Below are 447 nucleotides of genomic sequence, written 5' to 3'. Positions count from 1 at the left end.
ATGACATCCAAGTCAACCAGCATTTACAAAGGCGTTCGACTAAGAAAATGGGAAAGGTTTGCAGCTGAGATTAGAGATCCAATCCGCAAGAATAAAGTGTGGATTGGTACTTTTGATACTAAACTTGAAGCTGCTGAGGCATATGCCAAAAAGAAGAATGAGTTCAAGGAGGCTCTACAAAGTCGGAATGCAACTCATTCAAAGGATACCAAAGTGCTATGTTCAAAGCAAAAAAAGAAGTATAAAAAGGTGTCTATTCATTCACTCCAATCATCTTGGTCTCCTCCTCCTCCTTCTGCTATTGAAAGTTCACAAGGTAATGACTTTAATTCAATACAAGGAAAATTTTAACGTGAAAAAATGGTACATAAAATATTGTGAATCCAATTTATTAGATGACTCAATTCTGCATTTGATACAGGAGCCAATTGTGACATCAATGGCTAG

At 36.7% G+C, this 447-nt stretch overlaps 1 protein-coding gene across 1 annotated transcript; it reads left to right on the top strand.

Annotated features, from left to right (window-relative positions):
- On the top strand, nucleotides 1–447 carry LOC109341582 (ethylene-responsive transcription factor 4-like). Its single transcript, XM_019579515.1, has 2 exons — nucleotides 1–316; nucleotides 422–447. The coding sequence occupies exons 1-2, from the start codon at nucleotides 1–3 to the stop codon at nucleotides 445–447; spliced, it is 342 nt and encodes a 113-aa protein (XP_019435060.1).

This window comes from Lupinus angustifolius, unplaced genomic scaffold (genome assembly GCF_001865875.1).
Source record: "Lupinus angustifolius cultivar Tanjil unplaced genomic scaffold, LupAngTanjil_v1.0 Scaffold_509, whole genome shotgun sequence".
NCBI lineage: Eukaryota > Viridiplantae > Streptophyta > Magnoliopsida > Fabales > Fabaceae > Lupinus > Lupinus angustifolius.
This window is presented reverse-complemented; position numbering and strand designations above follow the sequence as displayed.